Below are 24,830 nucleotides of genomic sequence, written 5' to 3' on the forward strand. Positions count from 1 at the left end.
GGTTCAGTAACCCGTTGCTTATCGTAGCATTGTTTCAGTAACTCGTGGCCAGTCGTGAGCATTGGTTCAACAACCCGTGGCTAGTTGTGGGCATTGGTTCATTAACAGTGGCTAGTCGTGGGCATTGGTTCAATAACCCGTGGTTCAGTAACCCGTGGCCAGTCGTGAGCATTGGTTCAACAACCCGTGGCTAGTTGTGGGCATTGGTTCATTAACCAGTGGCTAGTCGTGCGCATTGGTTCAATAACCCGTGCTTCAGTAACCCGTGGCTAGTCGTGGACATTGTTTCAGCAACCCGTGGCTAGTCGTGGGCATTGGTTCAGTTACCCGTGGCAAGTCGTAAACATTAGTTCAGTAACCCGTGTCTAGTCGTGGGCATTGGTTCAATAACCCGTGGCTAGTCGTGGGCATTGGTTCAGCTTCCCGTGGCTAGTTGTGGATATTGGTTCAGCAACCCGTGGCTAGTCGTGGACATTGGTTCAGCAACCCGTGTCTAGTCGTGGGCATTGGTTCAGAACCCTTGGCTTATCGTGAAGTCTGTGACCCCCCCCCCCCCCCTCCCCCTTTCTCGGTTTTCTTAAGCCGCTGTTCTTCCACTCGGTTTTGGACGTGTAACAAAGCCATTTGTAACCAAACCCGTTTGTTTGTATAGCGAATACTATATATACCACACACTATACAAGCTATAGCATGCAGTCTAAATATTTGTCATTTCATTAATAATAAATACTAACACATCAATTCTAACAAAATTAAATTTTATTACAAACTTAGAAATATTTTCAATAATAAACAATAACAGAATTATATACTACTCGTATCTGTGTATTAAATATATACTTGTCTGATAACAATAGTACTTCATAACATATGTCGACTGTGTAACAATATTCAACAACTCAATTGAGACACCATACACATCAGGAGATGTTTGTAAATATACACTTATTACCATCTGGAATAATATTGACCCTTAAATTATAGCTGAAACAAACAACAACTAAGAACCAGCAAAGAAAATCTAAATTTGTATTTATTTATCACAATATTTCTTTCATTTGGAACAAGATGACAAGATGTTCCAGCAAAAAAAAAACATTCCTCTTTATTATTCTCGCTTCAAGCATGAAATATTCTCCTGTTTAATTTAATTCCTTCTATAAATGTGGTGACATTTCTTTCCATAAAATCCGACAAGCTGTTGACGACTGACGTTACCAAGGCGATCAATATTTCCAATTATTTATAATTTCGTACGTAGGCGATAAAAGACGCTTAGTTAGCAAAATTTGCCATGTTACAGGAGCGCGACTTTGTACTTTCGTTCTATCAATACTGTTGGACACAGGTGGCTCTTCGAACAATTCAAATCATGAAAAATAGTATTCAATAGTACCACGAGTTGCTACGATCTCGCTCCATGTGGCAATTTCTTTGATACAGTTCATTGGAAATGTTTTTTACGCCCAATAAGCTATTTTGACAGCGAGTTTCCCATTGAGAGTCTATCCAAAACTGCAAAATTAAGATTTCTTCAAACCTCACCCACCAAAATTAATTTAATTTACGTTAATGTTATTTCAGTTAGGCAAGAAGTAATTTACATTTTTATTGAAAACAAATCAATTCTCTGAAATGTTGACTTCACATGGAAAACAAATCCTATGAAACCAAGCTTCTAACTTGGAAATCTTAGTTTCAAAAGAAAATATTGAATCTGCCGACTCAATTGCGAGATCTTAAAATACATTTTCCTCCGAATTTCATCGAAAAATATTGACTAATAAAGAAGAAAATTACAACAAGCATTGTTCTACAGTATGTGAAACATACACTTATCTCTTCACCCGATTGTGACATCACTGAGCAGAGAGGTCGGTTATAAGAACGTCTTTCAAAAAAAGCTGAGTAAGCCATGGTTTAGCAAGTTTGGGCAACTTTGAACAAAAATAAGCTCTCTATTCACTGAATACTTTTTTTCAGATATGAAATGATCGAATTGAATGTGGAGACTTAAAAGCATTAGAAACAGTTCATTGTGTCACAAATAAATAACATGAAAAGGAAAACATTGCATTTTCCCAAGATATAAAAGTCTTCAAAATAACAAATCAATAGCCTTTTAGTGATAGTCGACTGGAGGAGCCGTATTTAGAATCGAGGAGACAGTTGTTCAAGTGAATCTAAAAGCGGAATAAAGGATGGTTAGATGTTATTACTTCAAAATCATGAAGGCAGAGGCCTTAAAGTGTCTCATTTCCTACGAAATATTAGATAATTACGAGAGAAACAGGAGAAAGAAATTAAAAATGAGACGCACAATGTAAACACTCGGCAATATTCTTTTTAAATAGCAAATTGTTGACGGACAAAAAAACGTGAGAAACTGAGAAAAATAGGGGAAACTTTGAACTCAGAATGTATTGAACAACTAGCGAAGTATAACTTCTGTAAATAAAAAAAATGCCGAGATAACAGCGCCTGGCATTAACTGCTGTAGCGTCAATCTCTAATGAACGGCTTGTACATATTACAAATCATGTGACATGCTGTGAAACAGAACATCTTTACAATCAAATACAACCCATGTTAGGATTTAGGTTTACTGGCGTCACGTCCATGGCATTATGTTATTTACTGCAGTCAAAAGACAACCCCTAGTACAGAATAAATGCCAGATCAATAAGCCTTGACATTTCTACAAGTTTCTATTTAAAACAGATGTTACCAGCACATAACATCGAATCAACGGAATGTTAAATTACAAAATGATCTTCGTTTTCCAGATATCATGGTTACATACTCAAAAACTTGACAAATTCTCAGAAATTACAGTGCTAGTAAGAACTAATAAACTTCTCACTCAAGCCAGCAATGGAAAGGTACCAGAACCACACATCATATATACACAATAAGTATCAAATATATTGTACAACATCGAATACAACTGAAAACTGATAGTTTGAGTCTACATTATTAATATTATCACTTAATTCGACGATCATTTGAATGTTATCAGTAAAAAAAACTCCCTTCAACAGAAATGAAAGACATTCCAGTAAAAACACAATCTTATATAAGCATGCATGTACGCACTTGTGTCATCAAATTTAAGTGTCTATATCACTGGTCAGCACGTCGGAATACCATGGACAAACAGACAGCAGAACATTCGTACTAATGAACAATTACTGGGGTGAAATCCGGACGTTTGATTGGTCGCCCGAGACACACCAAATAGCCGACAAGTTACGACTGAGAATTGATAATTGTGCATTACGAAGTTTCGCTTGTCTTTTTTCTCAGAGTATTTTCTTAAGAATAATCAAAATAATATAGCGACGATGACGTCAGCATAAAACAATTATAGAAGATTTATCTTAAAATACATTCAAGATCGTGCTGATATGCTCTATTTTATCTCTTATAGTTAAAAATGAGAAACTAATTGGTTATTGCATCAATCAAAGTAATGTCCATCATTATGTGTACTAACATGTGACATCTGTACCTGTATACAGCATGAACATAGTCTACCAATAAATATATAACAACAACGAAATGAAAAAATAATAAATACTCTATCCTACAAGCTGTACATTTCTCCACAACACATAGAAGTATAAACGTATATAAATATAATAAATATTTCACCATCACCCACATTTTAACAAATTTATGACATACGATTCTACAAAATATTATTGAATGATCTAAATATGAGGTATATATGTACATTATAATAAACGTGAGATTATAAATATGCTAAATGTAAAGTAGCATACGAATATACATGTGTACATTGAACTAAATAATGCTTAATGTCTATGTCAAAAGCTTTAGATTTTTAGCTACATGTCCTGGTAGTAGCTATATGTTCCTTCTCCTTAAACTTCCAATGCACTCGTGGACTCTGTCACAGTTTGTGTTCTGCTGTCAAAAATTTCTACATTTATCAGATTTCACGTTATTCTTCAAGTTGTGATTTGCTTCGACACAGGTATTTACACGAAGGAGTCTTTAAATAATTGATTGTACGCGTGCAGCTATTTATTGGCTTACCTAACTTTCCAGAATTCCCCTGTAACACCTTCACTGGGCCGAAATCAGACAGATGCATTTTTCATGAGCGGTTAAGAGGCACAAGCTAATGTAGTGTTTTCATGACTTCTGCTGTTTTAACGACTACGCCGATTGATTTCTTCATCAAACATGATTCTGACAGGAGATACTTAAAATACATAGAACATAGAACCAAGTTCTTTAAATGTACGATTTCCATCCTAATATATCGAGTAACTGTTGTTATAGATATGAAAGTGATGTGACAATCTTCAAACTCAAGGTAATCTTATACAACACACTATTGCAGTGACATTGACTACGATAACATGTGAAGTTAGAAGTCATAGCAAAAGTAAAGGAAATCATCTTAATCTAAAGTCCTATTCCGGTTCAAAATATCAAAACGCTTTACATGTGTCGATATACAGTATATATCTTCCTCTATATCACCTGTACCATATTGTAATCAAAGCTATATATCAAACATGATTATGGAAAGGAAACCCAAAATCAATGTTTTAATTAAGACTGACAGCAGCTGTTGATGTGCCAAAAACTATTACTACTAAACTCCTACAGTAAAAATGATAAATCATACCAATGTGAATGATTTTACACGCACAATAATAAAATGTACAGAAACCTATACAAAGTAAGCATTGATACAAAGCCTATAGCTATGAAATATTAAAAACATGAGTATGAATTGGAATGAAAGGTACTGCAATGAATTTATGTAAAACAGATTCACCCGCCCCCGACTCTGGCAAAGCCTAACCCTGAACGACTGTTAACACGTGCGTGATAAATGCATTGTACGTGCAGAATGTATCCATCACAAGGTTTATATTAAACAAAGCATAGGTTCCAGATTAACCAAAAAAATAACTTACAGTGCAAATGGAAATGTTATTTCTTTAAGAGTTCATATTTACATTGTTGAGTTTAAATATCATAAACAATTATTTCAAAAATTCAAAATAAACAGATGCCAGTGGCCAGGACTTCAGCAAATCATTCGTTGATAATACTGTGCTTCCAGCCATATGGCGATAACAGACAAACATAATTTAATTTAACAATCTTATTCTCAAAATAATATCTTTAGGCCATTTGTAAATAATTTTGAGAAATATTTCATTTCACACCAGTCGATTGTTCACCCCGAGGGTTAACAATGATCAAAAATACATGGCCAATAGTATATTAAATGAACTGATATGTCATATGTCACGTTACGCGAAAAAAATATTAAAGAAAATGGTATTTCCTAAAACACCATTTCTTTAATCCTCAGAGGGAAATCAGTGACCGGTTACCGTAACATGATTCAACAGTTACCCATCGAATGTACATGTAAGCACTGTACACCCCGGTACGGCAGTGTTTGGCTGGCACTGTACATATACCCTGGTACGGCAGCGTTTGGCTGGCACTGTACATACACCCTGGTACGGCAGCGTTTGGCTGGCACTGTAACAATTCCAGGTGATGGTACGGTGGCTGGCACTGTAACAAGTCTAATTGGCCAGGAGAAGGTGATGGTACTGGCTCGAGGGTGAGAATCCTCCGGTGTTCAACCCAAGACCATCAAATAGGGCAAGCTGGTTCTCGGGCGAAATCTGAACTGGAGAACCAAGCGTCGACGGCATGTTGTTATTGTTGTTGTTGTTTATGTTGTTATTGTTGTTAGTCTGTGTCCCAGTCGGAGGACTGGACGACTGTGGACTGCCCATAGATGGAAACATCGGGGATTGGCTGGGCGAAACTGGCGAAAACCCATTACCAACCGGCACCTGCCCGGGCGACTGAAGGGGTGAGGGGCCGGAGAACATGTCGTGGAGAGTACCTGACACATGCTGAGGTGACTGTCCATTGTAACTCAGGAACTGGGGCTCACCCGGAATGTTTAGACGATTATGTTGTTGCTGCTGCTGCTGCTGCTGCTGAAAAAGCAACTGTTGTTGTTGCTGAAGATGAAAACTGAGTTGCTGCTGTTGTAGCAGTTGTTGTTGTTGCTGCTGGAACTGTTGTTGCAGCTGCTGCTGATGCTGGTTCTGGATGAACCGTTGTTTTTGGTCAATGATGAACTCCACGCGGGGGTCCCGTGGTGATAGAGACCGTGAGCGTGGAGGGGTTGTGAGTCCTGGGTATTGCAGGTTGCTTGGAACAACCTTCTGATGGAAGAAGTTTCCGAACTCGGTAGGGGAGAGACGCGTAGGCCGCTTCGCATTCGATTTCAGCTTTGTAGACCCAAATTTGGTCTGCGCAAATGATGCCGTAGTAAACATGGGTATATGTTGGCGTTTTGGCGTAGCAGAAGGAGCTGATAATGTATCATTGCACACAGACGAAGGGAACATGGCGGCCCCGGATGGGGACGTGGATTGGCTGCCACCCCAAGACACCGAGGATACCGGGGAGAGCGGGGAGAGACCGCCGGACCGTGGAGACAAGTTCAAGCTCCCAAGTGAGGTTGACAATCTATCAATGGGCTCGAACGACTGAGCGTCGGGGTTAAAGCTCTGAGCTTCGGGGTTAAACCCTCTGATATTTGTAGCCTGCACTTCACTATCTTCACACTCGTTATTTTCCTCATTGCTCTTATCACTGTACAATATTTTAATTTGTCCCTTTTCCCCTATTCTGTACGAGACCTCATTTGGGTCAATCCAGAGGGTGAGATCACCGGGAATGTACTCTTTCATTTCCTCCATGTCCAGTCCTACACTGCAAGCCGCTGCGCCAATCACCGGGTCTATTTCATCACCGCTAACCTTTACACAACGAAACCCGGAACCCTTCACAGGCTGCTTTGGGTACCAGTGGCCCTCAAACTTTTTATTTAGCCCCTTCTCTAGTTCAACTCCGAACAAATCCACTCTGCGACGGGGCAGTTTATTGTACAAGTAAGAAATCACAAAATTCAACGCGATATTCACTTCAACATGCATTTTCCTCCAAGTTTGAATTACCAATGTTTCTCTATTGTCAGTATTATCCGATATAACACTCCTATCCAGAACGATGACGTTCACAAACTGATATTGGCCTATAGTTTCCTACGTTATATCGCTCGTCTATTACGAGATTCACTGTTGTTTTCTACATCTGTAGAGAATCGATTCTGGTGTCAGGTGCTTGTACTATTTCCCCTCCCTCGTATGTACGCGCGCAATAACGGCTATTTATAGGCGCAATGACGTTAGAACTTGTCCTTGTAGAGATTTCCTATGAAAGTCGCCTTCAGTCTGAAATGAGGAAGAAATAGTTTTTGAGAGAAAAACAATAATAAGCTTGTGAGGTCTCGAAGGAATGGGCATTACTGCAGTTTATTCACGTTATAAATCCCGTTTAGAAGAATGTTACAAGATTATAAAATGCCAAAGATAAACAATAAACCTTAAACTAATTTTCTTATTGCGAAAACCTTCCCTTTATGTTTGAATGGAATTAAAACTTGTAGCATAACGTGTTATAAGAAACGGCAAAATATAGGTTGAGGCATAAACGGTTTGTTTTAATTCTAATGCATTTATTTTACTTTGTTTAACTCAATTGACATCTTTGATAAAAACAATTATGATTTGTCTATAGATGAAAATGTAGCACCAATTTTGCACTGTTTTAACTGGGGGAATTTATAGCCACGTAGCTTTTAATTGAAAATAACAAATTATAAAGGCTACTATTTTTCATCTGTACACAAATCATGATCATGTTTTTGTTTTGACATGAATAAAACATAATAGTGCATTAAAATTAAACAATTTTGATAGCATTTAACTATGGTGTGCCCCGTTAATTGTTCATGCAAACTTTACACGTACGTATATTATAAGTGACAAGCTGACACAGTTCACAATAGATTACAGCAACTGGGAGATTCTAAAATATAGCGACATATTACTGATAGGCAAACCGTTATGGAATTACTGCCAGACACTAGATTCGCTAATCATATGGCTTCCGTGTAATATTAGTCCGGATTATTTTCCTGTCAGCTTATTACCATTGGTGTGACAAGGTTGTTAAATCATGAATATTATATGCTCTCTGACAGGGAAAACAGACTCCCTGATTCCACAAAGAGCATAGTATTTCTCGGAAAACAGTGTGTTTTGGGTGTGTGTTTTTGTGAGAATGTTGTTAATAAACATACATATATGATTTCATAGTCACATTGCTAGATGTTGTACTTTTAACTAGGAAATATTCCTGTTTTCACAGAGAGCACGTTATTTCCTAACACTGTTTTGTAACTTACAAAGTGTTGCAGATATGATAATGTATCATTCATTTTGCGGTCTGCCAATGATCCTCGCGATTATCATAGATGTCATATCTTTTTTTCTGTTTCTAAATCACTTTAAGCACACGGGTTTGCTCAAACGTTTTAACTACAAGAACTATTCCTTTTTTAAGCGATGATTATTAATTTTGATGAACGCTCACATATACATAGCTCATAGAATAACGCACAGTCCGCTTCCTGGGTAAAAACTAATAAAATTATTGGTGTTGAACTTTGTTTTTTCAGAGGCGATAAAGATTCCCGCTGTGAATTCGAACCCACGACATCTTGGACATATCTATTCAGCAACAAAAATATGGTTACCAACTATCACTCATACGATGATACCATTTTTTTTTCCAAATATATAGGCTCAAAAGAAGAAACAATTATGTTGTTTTTGTTGTAAAGCCTCAGTGAATTATTGTGAAGTATGCGGTTAATGTCCCTCCGAGCTGTTCCTTAATGACAACCAATCGTTCGTTCAACAGCTGATTGGGTCTTACTTTGACTATGAATCTATCGATTTGGTTCCAGAAACCCTGAGACTGTGTTGGGTTCCTATACTGACGGTAAAAAATTATTATTTAAAGAGACTCGCTTATGTTTGAGCACAAAATTGATTTTTTTCCGGTAATACATCTGAAAACACTTATAGAATAACTACTTTACTCTACGATACCGAAATTGCCGAAGAAAATACATTCACAACAAAATCTCGCACCATCAAGGACGCATGCAGAAACATAAGGATATCTAAAATTTTAAGCCTTTGCTAAATCGTCTAAATTACGCTATCAAAATCGTTTACTTTAGAGACAATATTTGAGCATATACATATCAAGTTATCAACATTTGTTTAAGCCGTCAGTATCTTGGTTATAACACTCTTAATGATTTGCCACACTTTATTTCGTCATACAAAAAAGTGCATTTACAAGAACAAGAGCGAGTCCCTTTAACTACACATACGTTCCTTACTTTAACTTGTTACACAACAGTGTAACCAGCTTGACAAGGTTTGCCTTCGTTAAGTTCTTGGTTTCTGTTCAAACAATTCGTTAGCCTCCCCCCCCCCCCCCCCCCCCCCCCCCCCCCCCGAGATGAAAACAGTCGTAGCTAAACGTATCTATGATAGATCAAACACAAATATTTGTTATTACGAATACAAGTGTTATATATTCATCAAAACACAAATGTATAGACAAATGTGTGTGTGTGTGTGCGCGCGCGCGTGCGTGCGTGCGCGCGTATCTGGCTATTTGACCACAGACGTGAAATAGCCAATGACTAACAATTTCTTAAAGGCATAAAAGAAACATTTTCACAGCTCTGCAAAAGCTGCTAATAAATAACTCAAAGTTTGTTACATTATACTAGTATACTTTACTGTGAACACTGGCCCACTGAATGCTGTTGAATACATGTAAATACATACAAACATAATGATAATAGAGTCACATTTTACATTGGCTACTTAGTTTACAAAGTGCATGTGCCAGGCCTTACTAAAGAACAGAGACATCAAACGGTGTGTTTTAAAATAAATTTATATAACAGAAAAGTTTACCATTATAAAAAACACAGCAAATCAGTGTTGATTGCTATCTCTGTATATATCCTTTAAAGTGGACCAAGCTGTGTCCTTTGTGTACGTCAAACCAATAATCATTTCGTATGTTCTTACAGTTCTCCACAAATATTCACGTGCAGATAAAGCCCCCCAAAAAACGTTTCCTGTTCAAAGTAAACAATCCTGAGCCGGTGAACAATAACAATGCATTCCGTTCAAAGCATTCAAAAGGAAACGTGAGTATTACTTTCCGTATCTTCATTTTACATAAATCGCATATATCTGATTCATAATACACGTTAAAGTCATAAATACGAATATATATATATATATGATATAGCTACATAAAACACATACCCTCATTACATCTCTTCATAATAAAGCCCATACATCTTCAAAAGCAGAACACCATAACATTAGAAACATATTTAGTTTTTCTTGTTTCGTGGTACAATTGACAGCTACTTGGAGAATATACTTCGTCCTTTGCCAAGAATGCATGCCGAGTATTTGCAAATGTAATGTATGTTTGAAATATTCAATACTCTCATGTTTGTCCACGACAAATGGTCTATTTATTTCTTTAGAAATGTGTTTAAACATATACAAGACAACTGGTTCATCCATATTTACATATTCTGAGTCTGTCAATGATAAAGGTTCGTCTTTGATTTCAATGTACTTGCCGTTGCTTCAAAGCTGCACTCTCGAGTAACGGTTTAAGCCATCAAACATTAAATTTGGATTGGAAATATGAAGATCTGCGATCTGATCTTTTGTCAGCAGTCTTTCATCACTGGTTAGCAGATATTTACGCAAAAATGTTCTAATTTCAAGACAAAAAATAAAAAAGTTGGAAAAACGGTAAATCTATGAGAGTGCAGCTTTAAAGTATTCGATATGAATTTATGTGAAGTTTGCTTATGCCTGGTGACCCCATATAATTTTGGCGATAACTTTATTAATTACCATTTCGGTTATTTAGGTTACATATTATGAGTCATAATGAAAGGCATAAGCAATACCCTTTCAAACGGTACCGTAATTTTATTGGGCCAAAATGCATCAAAATGTAACAATACGGCCAATATGGCATGATAAAGCGAATAATTTTTTTGAATATCTGACATCTCGAAGGGACCGGGTTTCCTACTCTCTTTGTGGCCACGTAGATATTAATCAAATAGTCAATATGTTTCATCTCTGCCTAACTCGCCTTCTTCGTTGTTTTATAATTTAAGTCAAACGAGTTAAACCTGAAAATGGATTAAAATTAAAAACATATTTTTGCATCAACCTATTATGTGCGCCTTTAAACCAATACCTTGAATTTTAAGTTAGAGTGGCTATTGACATGCAAATTAAATCAATTTATATCGTATACGCTTAGTAGCAAAAGCATGACACTGACTATATCACTTGGTCACTTTGTATTTGCAATTTGTGTTGTAATCAGTAGTAAAGAAAACCTCAGTAAAATTAAAACACATTTGCAATGTATGGTCGTGTTTTCTCGATTGTAAGTAGCTTTAACGTCGCAGAATACGAAGTTAACAACCAAAACAACTACAGGATAGACCTACTTTCTAAGATCGACCCGAACACTTAGATTTAGGTTGGAGTTCATGTACAAGAAATGCCTCAACGGGCCCGAAACAAGGACATTCTTCATAAAACTGCTATAATGCCAATCCTTGTTTATGAAATCAAAAAAGACACATGCACAAACAAGTATTTCAGAGTCGTCTGTAATGGAGCAAATTGACAAGTATCTGACAATGACTTGTGAATTGCTGTTCAACTGAATTGTGAATTGCTGTTGTTTTTTCTTCACATGCGACCATACTATAACACGCCTCCGTAATGCATGGACTTTTGCGTATGTTCCAACAGTCGGCTTACCGGTTTTATTTCGCAAAACTTGTTTGAATTGTGAATATCAACTCACAGTGTTTGCATGTAATAAAGAAAGTTCTGACTTCGTTCTCGGTTTAGAACTTGCTAACCTTCTACCTAATGTTCAACAAACCAACTGTTGTACCACAGACCTGGGTTTTATCTGTAAAACCTGAAGCTTATACTTTGAACAGGGAATAAATCTGTAAATTGTGACAAGTTTATTCCCAAAACCAGGAACGGATCCAGAAATTGACGTAAGAGGGGGTATAACCTAGAGGCGAAACCCTTTTTTTCTCGCCCCCTTTCTCAAACCGAAATTATTTGGTTTAAAGTAAGAACTCACCAAGAAAGCAATAACGACATATAGTCCAACTTTGTGTATTTTGGGCCTATGATATGTCCTTTTTTTTCCTATATTCAAATAAAAAATAAACTTGGACGATTTAAGGGTTGCCCCCACCAACCCTTGGATCCGCTTGTGTAGCCGGGTATTTATCTGTAAATAATAACAAGCTTATACTTAAACCGGACTATTTTGTATTTTTAGACTTGTTTCCCTTTGACCCGAGCAAATTATTTCTTTAAAACATGATGTAAATCTTAAAGCTGTACTCTCACAGATTTACCGTCTTTACAACTTTTTTTTATTTTCTGTCTTGGAATGAGCATAATTTTGCGTAAATATTTGCAAACCAATGATGAAAGACTGCTGACAAAAAATCAGATCGTAGATTTTCATATATCCGTTCGAAAATTAATGTTTTATGGCTTAAACCGTTACTAACGGTTTAAGAAAAAAGCATAAAACATCAATATTTGAACTTAAATATAAAAATCTGCGGTCTGATTTTTTGTCAGCAGTTTTATATAACTGGTTTCGTTCCAAGACGAAAAATAAAAAAAAGTTGTCAAAACGTTAAATCTGTGAGAGTGCAGCTTTAAACCCGGACACGTTGCGCACTTTATACCTTAACAGGGCAATAACTTCTATCGAATATGTAATCACCTCATCAATCATTAAACAAAACTTGCAACTTGCATTAAACAGGACTGGCACTGTTTCATCACATTTATTAATTGGTACAATTAACCTTTGATATGCATTTCGATTAACTAGGAGCTTACAGTTTTAATTAGCTAATGATGCATCAGTATAGGGTGATAATAAAATGATGATGATGATGATAATGATGATTATGATGATGATGACGACGACGACGATGATGATGATGATGATGATGATGATGATGATGATGATGATGATGATGGTGGTGGTGGTGGTGGTGGTGGTGGCGACGACGACGACGGCGACGACGACGACGATAATGATGATGAAGATGATGATGATGATGATGATGATGATGATGATGATGATGATGATGATGATGATGATGATGATGATGATGATGTATGATCTAAAATTAAGTGTAGATCGAACAACATATACACGGTAGACAGCTGCAATCGAATGGCTAAGCTGCTGCTTGCGTAATAAAGATGCAACAACTGGCAATCGTGCCGTGTTATTTTCTATCCAGCTTCGAATAAATCTGTTGCCACTGACGTAAAATGGATCAATGATACCGCCCAATAATAACCGATTTTGTGGAATATGTTCACTGCCGTTTTTGTCATGATATCCTGTAGTTTCTGTCTCATAGCAAAGAGTGGGAGTTGATGGAAGAGTGGGAATTATAAATGGCTTGTAAGTTAAAAGGTTTACTTTGCAAATTCTCCACAGACGGAAATGATAAAATGGACATAGCGTATAAAACAAAAAATGCCTCGTCATATCTAACACATTCCATCGCTTGTTTTTATTATTTTGAGACCTGTCATGCGGCCACTGCCTTCACCAACGTTAACTGTTATTGCCTTAATTTCAATATATTGTTCCAATTGAAGCCTTGACTTTCAAGTGCACCATCATGATACGTGATAAATCACCAACAATATGGCACTAATTCATACACGATTCAATTGCCACTATAAAAAGTATATATTGTTTAACTATCGCACTCATTTTTGTTTCCTCGTAAGGCCTATGCGTATCGTAAAACTACAAACAAATATGTGATACTATAAGGATAATATGAACAATAATTATAATTGTACACATAATTTCATCAACTTAAAAAAATCTGAATCAGTAATATATATTATCTCAAGATACAGCACTTAAAGTAAGTTGAACAAGAGCATATTTGCAACATACATAACATAACGATAATATAGATCAATCTGAATCTACGAAGCAGCTAAACGCCGCTCTTACTCGCAAATAAGCAGTATCACAATTAATGCGATTGTTTTAATTTACCGAAAAGGATTAATTAATATTGAAAACAATAGTTCTTAAGAAGGATTTCGTGTTTAAGTAAATGATATTTGGCCATAAATAAGTACAATGTAAGCAGTTAAAGATTCATCACTCAAAACTTATGATTGTTTACTGATTATATTTAAGTATCATTTTTTTTTTCAACAGACATGAAGCGTTTTAATTTTATCATTGCGGGCCAGGTTTGCATAATCTATTTCTTAGATGTTCATAAGAATTACAGCAAAGCAGAGAATGGTATTCATATTCTACAATGTTCGGTGTAAACACGATTACAAATCCTGTTTTCCTCGTACTACATCTAAACAGTAAGATGAAAGTCCAAAAAAAGATCGTCTCTTTCCATCTGTTTAGTTTTTAGCCTGTAGACCACATGCCGCATGCCTACAAACTTACGATATTTTCAGATCTTCTTTTTAACATGCATGTCTAAAGAATTAATGCGTCGTAGTTACGCGTTGTACATAATGGGCCGTATGGTGATAGCGGTTTATAATAGTACAAAATAAAAGACCACTTTGTTTAAATACGTTCATATGATTGCATTGTTAATGTGTATTCGAAAGCAAGCCGAATCATCTAAAATAAATATTGGTGAGGAACCAGGGGAAATAGATACTATTATTGATAATTACGCAGAAAATGGATATGTGCTGACTGAAAGACCCTGCCTAAATTCACTTACTACAACCAGTCAAAACGTACACAGCCTATATCAGATTTCATTTATTGAACTATACTTGCAATAAACTTGCGAGTTGAAAGCAATATCTATATATCCTAGTTCACATATAGGCCTAATAGGTTTATCAGTTACTGTTACGGAACGAGCTAGGCTAAATGCATTAAAAACGTCAGTTTACATTACCTATTCTTAGGTAACGACATGCACTTATCGGCTACAGTATGAAGTCAATCAAAATATCTTTTGATTCCATTTTTTTGCCTGTGAACAGAAATGAAAAAATACATCACTCTTGTCGTGCCTACAGCCTTTCACACATTCAGTGGTTTCATTTATATTCGATAGGCAATTTGGAATACAAATCAGTTTTAAGCTTCAATAACAATTCCTTTTTGTTTAGTAAGATAAGAAATAACTGTAACAAGAAGCCCACTGACGCGAGTAGTGAAGCATTTCCTTTACTTATTAATTGAAATGATGTATTGAATGGTATATTTAACATAACGAGCGATGGTAAATGTCAAATGCATTTCGCAAGGCGCTTATCTTGCATCAAATGAGGGACGGTTATTGAAGCATACATACAAAACAATCGTATTTATATGACTTTCTTTAAATGGCACACCTAAGGCTAAAGTACGTCTATTAAAAGTATCTAAATGTACGTTTTTTGTTAACATTTTACAATTATACTTTCAGCTGGGTAATATTTTTTAACCATGACAAATAAAATAAAAGGGTGTTGTTTGTTTAACAGTCTTGGAAACACATAATTAAACCATTATTTCCATCGGATTTATTTTATTAATAACCAGTTGTTCTACGAACATTCAAAATCTCAGCAAATCCAGAAGCTAAGAATGGCTTTGCAGAATTCTTAAACTGTTTGCAAAATGCATGCAATTGTTGTTTCGTTGTGGTGAAAACGGTTCAAGTGTCATTAAAAAATGCACTTTCACGTTAGATAGGGAAATACTTGAAACATATTCTTGTCGAAAAGTAAACAGTGGAGACAACAGGAACAAACCATAAAAACCATGAATGCAATGATGACCTTGCCAGAAGTACCTGATCCTGATCCAAGATCCAACAGACATTCATTGACAGATACACAAGGAGAGATACATAGCATTACAAGACAACGAGCACAGTTAGCACAGACTTTAACATATCAAGTGCCAAAGCCAAGTAGCCCAATACTGAAGAAGAGCCTAACTAAAGGCACAAGGTTAAGGCCAACCGGACGCTAGATGAGCGACTTGCAAGCCAATGCCAATCGGACGCTAGATGAGCGACTTGCAAGGCCAAGGCCTATCGGACGCTAGATGAGCGACTTGCAAGGCCAAGGCCTATCGGACGCTAGATGAGCGACTTGCAAGGCCAAGGCCTATCGGACGCTAGATGAGCGACTTGCATGGCCAAGGCCTATCGGACGCTAGATGAGCGACTTGCATGGCCAAGGCCTATCGGACGCTAGATGAGCGACTTGCATGGCCAAGGCCTATCGGACGCTAGATGAGCGACTTGCATGGCCAAGGCCTATCGGACGCTAGATGAGCGACTTGCATGGCCAAGGCCTATCGGACGCTAGATGAGCGACTTGCAAGGCCAAGGCCTATCGGACGCTAGATGAGCGACTTGCAAGGCCAAGGCCTATCGGACGCAAGATGAGAGACTTGCAAGGCCAAGGTCTATCGGACGCAAGATGAGAGACTTGCAAGGCCAAGGCCTATCGGACGCTAGATGAGACACTTGCAAGGCCAAGGCCTATCGGACGCTAGATGAGACACTTGCAAGGCCAAGGCCTATCGGACGCTAGATGAGACACTTGCAAGGCCAAGGCCTATCGGACGCTAGATGAGAGACATCGGACGCTAGATGAGAGACTTGCATGGCCAAGGCCTATCGGACGCTAGATGAGCGACTTGCAAGTTCAAGGCCTATCGGACGCTAGATGAGCGACTTGCAAGTTCAAGGCCTATCGGACGCTAGATGAGAGACATGCATGGCCAAGGCCTATCGGACGCTAGATGAGCGACTTGCAAGTTCAAGGCCTATCGGACGCTAGATGAGATACTTGCAAGTTCAAGGCCTATTGGACGCTAGATGAGAGACTTGCATGGCCAAGGCCTATCGGACGCTAGATGAGCGACTTGCATGACCAAGGCCTATTGGACGCTAGATGAGCGACTTGCAAGTTCAAGGCCTATCGGACGCTAGATGAGAGACTTGCATGGCCAAGGCCTATCGGACGCTATATGAGCGACTTGCATGACCAAGGCCTATTGGACGCTAGATGAGAGACTTGCAAGTTCAAGGCCTATTGGACGCTAGATGAGAGACTTGCACCGTACAAAACAGCGACAACATACCGCATACAAAATGTGTTACCGCTTGGAAATAGTCCCTTTTGTATGCTCACACCATTATTTATTGTAATAAGGAGACATCACTTCCTTTTTACGCGTTATCAAACTACATCTCGCGAAGATAATAGTGTTGAACCAATATAATTGAACAAGAAATCACTCTTACGCCTTACACAGAATAAACCCGCAATATCATGAGCTCGAATAACGCGTCAAATAAGCTTGTTTTCTAAATAAGTATATTTGGCCATAGATTTTCTGACATTCATGGTCAAATTTCTCCCATATTCCCTAAGCAGAGAAAGACACTGGGAAAGTCTGACTTTTATTGACAATAATCAGCTCCAGAAATAGACTAGCTCGTCCTAGGCATTGTCGCCAATTCCACGGCTATAGGAGATTTATTAGATAAAGAGGACGTCAGTCGCTTTTCGTGGGCGGTGTTTTATGTGGCGCACTTTATGGACTGAGAAGGGAAATCGACGAATCAATGAAGTTGGAACCGCTGGTAAGCTTAAATAATATATTGCCCGCTTTGTGTAGCAAGCGGTGTTTGGATTCTGAAAGAAAATCAGGAAAATCCAGCACAAGGGACCATCTTACTGATAGAGTCTGTCTTTATGTCGTGTTTGATAGAAGTTCTTGTATTTCTGCCAAAATATATGATGAACTATGTCATCTGTTAGATCAATGTGAAACCTAATGGCAAAGCATTCACTATAATTTCATTTTCAAATATAATATTGAAAATGTGTCAATTATCAATTTTCATGCACTAGTTTGAACATTATGTGGTGTCAAACATGACATTAAATATCTGACCGATCCATCCTACATCTCCAAAAGTAGATACATTATGACAATTAGTGGATATCCATGATTTATGGATATTTTAGTAGTTTAATAGTAAAAGTTTAATTATAATCATCTATTATAAGTGTGAATAATATGAAAAGCAATATCGTCAATTTGATACACGAACTTTGATTGGTAAAATCAAGAAAAAAACGTATAAACATAACATAAGTTTTATAAAAGTACCATTATGATGCCGCTAGTCACAGGTAAAACTGATCCCCATATGTATATTCCTCGTCACTTATCATATAACGGTCATACGTTCAAATCTGAATCATGCGTTTCTATCACTTATAAAGACATGGTCGCAGCACATAGAGGAACTAGTTGATCAACCATTGGACGATTAAACGTTTAACGTAGCGTAATTGTTTTCCTTTACGTAATTACAACAAGTGAACATCAAGGTGTATAAATTATCAACCACAAAGTGATATACTAGAGGTGCTCTTGCATATATGTTTAACTTTTATCTTTCAAAAAATAATCATAAAACAACTTAAGAGGTCAAATGATTAGAAACCGTCTAATTAAAGTCTTTTGTTTGAATTTTATTCGCGTTTAATCTATTTCGTTTTGAACCATTTATATTTAGTAATTTATTCAGTCAAAAATAAGTATTGGATAAATTATTAAATGAGTACGTCATATGCATACAGTTTACATAATAATTATGAATTATCATGAATTTATGAAGCGCCTGTGAAGGCTACGGTACGAAACTTGAAGAGTAAACGCGAAATGTATTGACAAATAAGAAGTTGAAATCCTATGATAGTTAAGAAGTTAAGAACCTATACCGATAACGTACACATGTATACTATTCATGTGAAACACAAATAGAAGAAAGGACTACATTCCATAGTTTCATAACATGTTCCTACAATAAAGGTTCTAAAACGTTTGTTTAAGCATTACAAAATGACCGTCCTTCAAAAGTTCATAACCAATAACCAACTACAAAACATTCCTCTTCCAGTAACGAAACTACACGTATATTGTGAACATGTACATACGTAGAGCATCCCAGTAGAGCATCCCACATTTCAACAATGTTATTGTCCTACTTTAGGAACTTATATATTAACGAATCAGGATGTAACATAGGGGACTGGCCTAGCAGGCCATAACGGGCGGTTGACAAGGGGAAGTCACGATACAGGTCAAGTTCAGTGTCGAGGGAGAATCCTGATTTCCATAAGAGGACGTCGTGTGATTGCTAGGTGAAGGAAAGACGACGGCCAGAAAACTCGAGGTGAATATTTGCTGATTACGGTGTTGTTGTGAACTTGGTAAAAATCTTACTTTTTATATATAACAATGGTTAACGTTCATCGAGTCCTCATTTTGTGGTTTTACTGTAACGTTTGATTCACAGTCGTCCAAGTTAGGCCATACCAAAGCGTTTCTTTGTTTAATGAAATGGTTTTGGGCTTCCCGATCAAAAACACATTTCATATGATTATGACAAACGATCTGGCCGGAGCGTTTTTATTTCTAATTACTATATTGGGATTAAGTGTAAACAACATTAGTTATAATTTGTAATAGCATTCTTGGTATTTGACCATGATGCATTTTGTGAGAGTTCCGTGATCAACAGAATTAAACACAAGTTTGTTTATTCTAACTTTGCAGTGTACATCTATCTAACAAATGAGAATGGCCATATCTGGACTAAGTAGTCTCTGGTGTCGTCTTAATTCAGATGATGTCACTTATTTAATATTCGTTATTTTCGGGGTCTCGTTTGTTTTTTAAGGATAGCTAGATAGGTTTTCGTACTAATGATTGACGTTAAACATAAATAATTAGGTATGTATTCGCTTTGAAGAAACAGAGAAGTATGTATTGGCAGTGCATACTTACAAATCAGATGAAGTCTAGGCCATCGTCAAGTCGCACGAGATAAAATACAAATGTTTTATAAGGGCTCAGTAACGGACATTATCAGACATCCCTGTCGGACAACTAAAGCAAGGATATTTTGTAACAAAAAACATGGTAACCACTAATAAATGAATCAAATCAAACTCGGGTATAAGGTGATCTCGATTTACAACATGGCTTTCTCGGTTGTAAGACCGTTGTGATCCAACATGCTCGGCGACTATACTCGTATATTCACTGTGTCAATCATTGACCAATATAGGCGACTATATTCTCACTGTGTCAATCATTGACCTATATCGGCGACTATATTCTCACTGTGTCAATCATTGACCAATATCGGCGACTATATTCTCACTGTGTCAATCATTGACCAATATCGGCGACTATATATTCACTATCGGCGACTATATTCTCACTGCTATATATTCACTGTGTCAATCATTGACCAATATAGGCGACTATATTCTCACTGTGTCAATCATTGACCAATATAGGCGACTATATATTCACTGTGCCAATCATTGACCAATATAGGCGACTATATATTCACTGTGCCAATCATTGACCAATATAGGCGACTATATTCTCACTGTGTCAATCATTGACCAATATAGGCGACTATATTCTCACTGTGTCAATCATTGACCAATATAGGCGACTATATATTCACTGTGTCAATCATTGACCAATATAGGCGACTATATATTCACTGTGCCAATCATTGACCAATATAGGCGACTATATATTCACTGTGCCAATCATTGACCAATATAGGCGACTATATATTCACTGTGTCAATCATTGACCAATATAGGCGACTATATATTCACTGTGTCAATCATTGACCAATATAGGCGACTATATATTCACTGTGTCAATCATTGACCAATATAGGCGACTATATATTCACTGTGTCAATCATTGACCAATATAGGCGACTATATATTCACTGTGCCAATCATTGACCAATATAGGCGACTATATATTCACTGTGCCAATCATTGACCAATATAGGCGACTATATATTCACTGTGCCAATCATTGACCAATATAGGAGACTATATTTTCACTGTGTCAATCATTGACCAATATAGGCGACTATATATTCACTGTGTCAATCATTGACCAATATAGGCGACTATATATGCACTTTGTCAATCATTGACCAATATAGGCGACTATATATGCACTGTGTCAATCATTGACCAATATAGGCGACTATATATGTAAGTTGTGTCAATCATTGACCAATATAGGCGACTATATTCTCACTGTGTCAATCATTGACCAATATAGGCGACTATATATTCACTGTGCCAATCATTGACCAATATAGGCGACTATATATTCACTGTGCCAATCATTGACCAATATAGGCGACTATATATGCACTGTGTCAATCATTGACCAATATAGGCGACTATATATGCACTGTGTCAATCATTGACCAATATAGGCGACTATATATTCACTGTATGCACTGTGTCAATCATTGACCAATATAGGCGACTATATATTCACTGTGTCAATCATTGACCAATATAGGCGACTATATATGCACTGTGTCAATCATTGACCAATATCCGTTACAGAGGAAGCTGCGGTTCTTATTCTATTGAAGGCCAGTGACCAATTTCCAGCTGAATGTAAACATCATTGGCCGTTTGTTGACCGATCGAGGCCCACTGGATGCTGGCTTAATTTCGACTACATGGGGTGGATCTAAAGTTCTTCGAAATGGTTCCAGATATGTTGATGACATGATACATAGAAAAGTCAACTGCCGAATAATAATATTTTGTTCACGTATTTTCGTTTTGAAAAGTTACTGATATACGTATTAAGAACTGTTTAAAGTGGTATTATACGATATATTGAAAGTTTAATTTTCATTGTCCAACTTTTAAGAAGAATCTGTATTATGGCTGCCCGAACACTTTCAATGAAACACTGTTCTGTGGTGCAATATCCATACTAACGTCATTAGTGCAAATGATAATAAACTACTGTCTGTTAAAGTGGTTGATAATATGAATTGGTTTCAATGTAATAATAGAAATGACTTGTGGCTAAAACTGTTTAAATGCGGTTTACAATGCAAACTACCTAGAATTATTTCTGACATGTACCAAAAAGTCAAATCCTGACGGAAAATAATTTACAACTATGTTGAATACTTTAACTACGCTGTTGGCTCACATCAAGGGGGGGGGGGGGGGGGGGGTGAGATCTAAGAGTGAATTTATACATGTACTTGTATGATATTTTGAAAAAAAAAGTTATTAAAACACACATCCTTCTGGTTACAAATTTTTAATCGATTCTTGTCCTACGGTGGTTATCTTTATACCCTTATGGGGAGTACGTAACGACGTAACTGGCAAAACTTGAGTTATCTTTAAACCCGTCAATCAACATGTATTACACATAACAACGTAATGTGAATTATCTTTAAATAGCACGTGACGGCGTTATGGCTAAACATGATTGGTTGTCTCACGGACCAAAATCACGTTTTGGGTTTATTTCGAGGGGACAAGGGTAGATTATAACCATATATTTCAGTACAGTTTCCACAAAAATAAAGGTTTAGTATACATCAACATTACCTTAAACCATAGTCAATCGTTGAAAGAACCTACAGTGATGTTAGATGTATTACAGATCTTCATATTAATTATCATTTGGGTTCTTTGTTGTATTTTCATAGTGATACAAGGCACTCATTGATACGTTTTAAATGAAAAATATTAAATGGTATATCTTCAAGAAAACAAAATGTTAGTCACATCAATGTATTCGGATATATAACTTAATATGTTCAAACCATGATGTTATGAGCAAACATAATATCATATACACATATTCATTAAATGACTATGCGATTATGATATAAACTGCTTTGATGCATTCCTTCTAAAATGGTGGTGTGACTCTGGGTCATATGCACCAACATATGACATCTATTTCCGCATATTTATTTGTAATATAACAATTCGTTTCGCAATTACAACAAGATATTTGAGTTTCGTTATCAAAATAATTCTTCCTTAACTTCTGAACCAGCTGAACTTTTATCAACAATGATATACTTACATATTGCACTGTACCATTGTATCTATATCTTACTCCAAAATAATGAAAGTTATCTCTGGACATATCGGGACGCTTTATTGTGAATATGCACGAACAGTCCATACAGTGGATCAGCCTTTTACGAAACAGTGACCGATTTTGAGAAGGATAAATGATAACAGTGACAATATGTTCCGATGCCATTAAGTGCATATATATCTGCACGCGTTCTCGTGTAGACGTTAACATATGCACACTCCACGTTACATAGTGCACTTATACCGCCTAAAATCAGAGTGCTACCCAGGCAAAACTATCATGGATTGGAAATCAAATACTGTAAGAAATCATGGAAAAATATCATTTTTTTTTTTGGCATGATGTGTTGATCCACGCTCAACATCCGCATGCTTAATATCCAATAGAGTTTACAATAGTATTAAACTAATTCAGGTTGTCAATGTTATTGTTGAAGCTAAATCTGTATTTACTTTTAAAACCTTACAAAAATAACAAAAAAAAATCCTTACCTCTAATATCCTCGAAGATATTTTTATGTCGAATTTGCAAATGTTAAATGTCCTTAAGTCTCTGCCTGGTACAAACGTGCGCACAATTGAATTTCTTTTACTATATAGCCTTAAACAATTTGGTACGAGTCTTAATTGCTCGTTTGTTTTATTATCTCTGCCCAAACTTGTGTCAATTTGTACTAATCACGAACTGTAACAGTTGTGAGCGATTTAACATGGGACATGATATGAACGAGACTGTACAAGCTCACTTCAACACGATGGCTCGTCCACATGTGTATGCTAACATCAGCCATGATACGAAACGGAAGACGTTACAATTATTTGTATGTAAAGGCCTTCGGGGATTCGTGTGATGTGCATTGATTTGAATGATGTCATCGCCATAAATGAGTTGAAATACAACAATTTAATTTGTAAATAAAACGTTGTCTTTATACGCATGAGAGTTATTCTATTCGTACAGCTGATCAATTATGTTTAGTTTGCATGTGGTTTCAGGCAAGAGAAAATGTGTAATACATTGAATCGTTGGAACATAGGTTCACAACAGTTTATTATGTTAGTGAATTATAATGATGCATGCTAGTGAACTTATTTTTTTGCATGAGCATTGAGAACAAAACGTTAGACTAAGCCATTCACCGTCGCACACACTTCGTAACAAACATCACAAGTCAAGTGCAGTTCAGAATATAGGCGAGAAACATATATAGGCTTTGGACTGTGGCCGAAATCAAAACACTAGACGTACATATAGTATGGTTGTTATTTCTTGAGTTTTATTCGCGGTAGCTAGATATAGCTTAAATATGTTTTTAAAATGATCAAAGACCAATCTTGTTATTTCAAAGCGACGCATTGGTTTCGTTGACGAACAAAATATTGTTTAAATTACTGTACGTTTTCTTGGTCAATGTAAGACAATGCAAATGACAATATTCTAATTATATCTGCAATACTTTTAGCTGAAGAGTAAACCACTTAATCATTTTTTGAAGAAAAAAATGTTATAAAAAAAGTATGTTTAAAATGATTAATAGCATAGTTTAATTAAAAATATAATTTCTTACATAATTAATAGATGTAACTATGTTTCAGCTTTGAAAAACGTTAATTATCTTATGAATGTATATATTACTCAGGTTATATGATATTTTAAATGCATTAGTATAATACACTCTTCCGTTGACCTAATCCAGAGGTCCACTGACCCGAGCAAGGTGCACACTATGACGTAACTTC

At 36.6% G+C, this 24,830-nt stretch overlaps 1 protein-coding gene across 2 annotated transcripts; it reads right to left on the minus strand.

Moving 5' to 3' along the window:
* Positions 1-747: 747 nt before the first annotated feature.
* On the minus strand, positions 748-23,836 carry LOC128216951 (protein Tob1-like). 2 transcript variants are annotated; one of them, XM_052923718.1, is made up of 2 exons: positions 23,583-23,836; positions 748-7,316 (listed from the first exon to the last, which is right to left on the minus strand). In XM_052923718.1, exon 2 carries the CDS (start codon positions 7,017-7,019, stop codon positions 5,586-5,588), a length of 1,434 nt encoding a protein of 477 aa, XP_052779678.1. In that variant the 5' UTR covers positions 7,020-7,316; positions 23,583-23,836; the 3' UTR covers positions 748-5,585. The 2 variants fall into 2 exon arrangements, with proteins under 2 accessions (XP_052779678.1, XP_052779669.1); XM_052923709.1 differs by lacking the exon at positions 23,583-23,836 and adding an exon at positions 18,268-18,427.
* Between the last annotated feature and the right edge of the window lie 994 nt (positions 23,837-24,830).

This window comes from Mya arenaria, chromosome 2, assembly GCF_026914265.1.
Source record: "Mya arenaria isolate MELC-2E11 chromosome 2, ASM2691426v1".
Classification (NCBI taxonomy): domain Eukaryota; kingdom Metazoa; phylum Mollusca; class Bivalvia; order Myida; family Myidae; genus Mya; species Mya arenaria.